Raw genomic sequence first — 2732 nt, 5'->3', positions numbered from 1 at the left:
CCCGGGGCCGAGCAGGTCGGCCGGATCCAGGAGCCAACCATGTGCCCTGGGCCCTCCCCGTCGGCAGGGTTTTGCCAGCGGTGTTTGTATCGCTGGCTGAGGGATGGGATTTTGGAAGGGTGGGTGAGCTGGGGAAGCAGGTGCCACCGGATGGGGCCGTGAGCGGAGGGGACGGGGAGAGGTGCGGGGAGCACCGGCTGCCCCGTGCTCGGGTTTGCTTTCCAAAACAGCTCCACTTAACCCAAAAATAAACCCACGTGGTGCTTCCCGATGCCTCAGCTGCACGTTCACCTTCCTTTCCCTGCCAAAAGCCTCGTGCCCTTTGAGTCCGAACTAACATTTTACCCGCTGCGGCAGGTGTGTTTGCTCTCCTGCCAAGCTCACGGAGGGTGAGTAACTTCACCAGCTGCTGGGGAGCTGGGGGGGGGGGGGGGATGACAGGACATCGAGATAAACCTGTTAGACTTGATAATCACTGCAACAGCAGCGGGGGTTGCTAATCTCTGATCCTTCGGTGGCCCCCCCGTGCACGGCCCTGAGCTGTTTGCTCTTAATCCCCGAGAAATTAGCAGGCTGAACAACAGAACGAGGGAGGCAGGCTCTTGAGGGACTGCGGACTGGCCGTGCTGGATGGGAGCAGGCGCCCTCCCGCCTCCGGCCTCCCTCTAACTGTGCCCACTGGGCAAATGTGGGAGGGAGAAAAGGGGCAGGAGAAATATATGGGGACATTAGGCCAGGACACACACACACACACAGAGAGGTCAGTGGCCTGGCAGCGTCCTGAGGCTCATTAAAGGAAATTAAATTCCTTTAATCAGTCTCACAGCCCGGATTACGCTGCTCAACGCCAGGCCCTCTGCACCAGCCCGTTCTGCCCCCAGAAGCGAGCTCCGTCAGAGCCCCCAGGTTCGCAAGGGCAGCAACACGGAGCTGTTAACGCACAAAAAAGAAATTCTTCCCTGTCCTCTCTAAACAGCCACCAGAGGCTACCGGAGCGGAGCGTAAGGCAGGCTCGTGCAGTCCCCCCGGCTCTAGCTATGCTGCAGTACTGGAGCAATTAATTTTCCAGACGGTCTCGTTTATCATTCAAGTGCTTCAGCAGCTCTGAAGAGTTCACCCCACTTTCAAGCCACAAATTTCAGAAACCCTTTACCAAACCTGCACCCTCACCACCCTGGGGGCCAGGGCTGGTTGTGAGGAGGGGGTTACTGCGTGGGCAGGGAGGTTTGCAGGAGTACAAGACACCGCTAAGGGCTGGCGCTGCTCGGAGCAAATGCATTTTGCATTTACTAATAGGGACGGAGCTGCGGAGGGCACAAGGCAGGACAGTTTGCGGCAGTCACGAGCTAGGGGACAAGCACCTCCTCCTTTCCCGGCACACCTCCCCAGATTTAATCTCCCCTCAGCCGACCTCTTGTTTATCCGGGTGGGAAAAGGCCTGCTCTCCATCTCACCAGAGGTCACTCTGACACCTCAATAGCCACACACACGTGCTCACATCTTCCATCCTCCTCTCGTCACTGTTCCTACCGTGTCTCATTGAGGGGGACCGCAACCAAGTCCTAAAATCTGTGACACCTTCTGAAGGGTCTACCACGCACACAGAGATGCAGCGAACAAGACAAGCATGACGCATCTTTTATACGCAGGCGTGTATTGCTGTAGGAAGAACGCGCACAGGGTTTTTATTCAGCCAGGTGCCACATCATTACAGCTGTCTCAAGCACACCAAGGGAAGAGGATTTATGAGCTCGCTGCTACGGACAGCCGATTCCCACCCCGGCTTTTAGTACGGATTGTCTCGCACATGCTCCATGATTTTTTTCAGACCCAGCCAGGTCTCCTCTGCAGTTGGGATAATTTGGCTGGCTGGCAGGAGGAAACCATAGCGACCCGTGTCTCGCAGCTCAAAGGCAAAAGAGTATTTGATGCCGTAATCGTAGCTCCAGTCAATGCTGCCTCCACTGGCTTGGTCTGAAAGAGAATGGGAGAAGAGCCAGAAGGGTGAACAGAGGATTGATTTGAGTTCTGCTGTCCTGCTTTTTATATTTGTGAGGGACAAGTGTTAGGTTTTTACGTGAACACTCGTCTCCGATGTTTGACTGGCGGTGTCACTCTACAGAAGCATCGCTGCTTCCAAGAGGGAGAGACCTTGGAGTGGGGGGGAGGACAAAGACTGTTGCCCTGGGACAGCCCATAAAAGCTCAGACTAGCGAAATACTCACAAATAGTACTGCAAATGCTCCCCACTGTAAAGGCGGTGCCGTACAGGGACTGGATGGAACTGGCAGCAGCCCTTCCCAAGGCATCCTGGAGAGGAGAAGATGAAGGCCAAGTCAGAAAGTAGCCACGCTTAATGAGACTAAATGTTAAGATTTCACCAACCTGAGCCACACTCAGGGAAATCTCCAAACTGCTTTACAGCCTCCTCTCACCCCCCCAATAGACTCGTGCCAAATCAATCCATTTCTTAATTACTCATACTAGTGACAGCACTCACAACTTCCACAGTATTTTTGGGAGGTGACATTGCAGGTAACTTAAATCGTAGCAGGTTCTGTATCTGATCATCCAGTGTTTCATCTCACCAACCGTCTTGTCAAGAGAAGGTTCAAGAGATACGAGAAAATCCCAAGGCAGTCGGAGATCTTCCAGTAGCCAGCGGTCAGCTTTGTGCTCACTTCAACTGCGTAATGGTTGGTTGTAGAGAAAACAGAGCCAGGCTCTTCTTG

General features: G+C 54.2%; 1 protein-coding gene across 1 annotated transcript in view; it reads right to left on the bottom strand.

Moving 5' to 3' along the window:
• Nucleotides 1–1672: 1672 nt before the first annotated feature.
• The window catches only part of CPA2 (carboxypeptidase A2 (pancreatic)), a 9619-nt gene continuing 8559 nt past the window's right edge, over nucleotides 1673–2732 (bottom strand). Inside the window, 2 exon segments of the mRNA XM_009331002.1 lie at nucleotides 1673–1974; nucleotides 2226–2310. Of these exon segments, the coding sequence (XP_009329277.1) occupies nucleotides 1787–1974; nucleotides 2226–2310 (273 nt within the window). The 3' untranslated portion in view covers nucleotides 1673–1786.

This window comes from Pygoscelis adeliae, unplaced genomic scaffold (assembly GCF_000699105.1).
Source record: "Pygoscelis adeliae isolate BGI_AS28 unplaced genomic scaffold, ASM69910v1 Scaffold129, whole genome shotgun sequence".
NCBI classification, from domain to species: Eukaryota; Metazoa; Chordata; class Aves; order Sphenisciformes; family Spheniscidae; genus Pygoscelis; species Pygoscelis adeliae.
The sequence above is the reverse complement of the archived record's forward strand: the minus strand, read 5'-3'. Positions and strand labels throughout refer to the sequence as shown.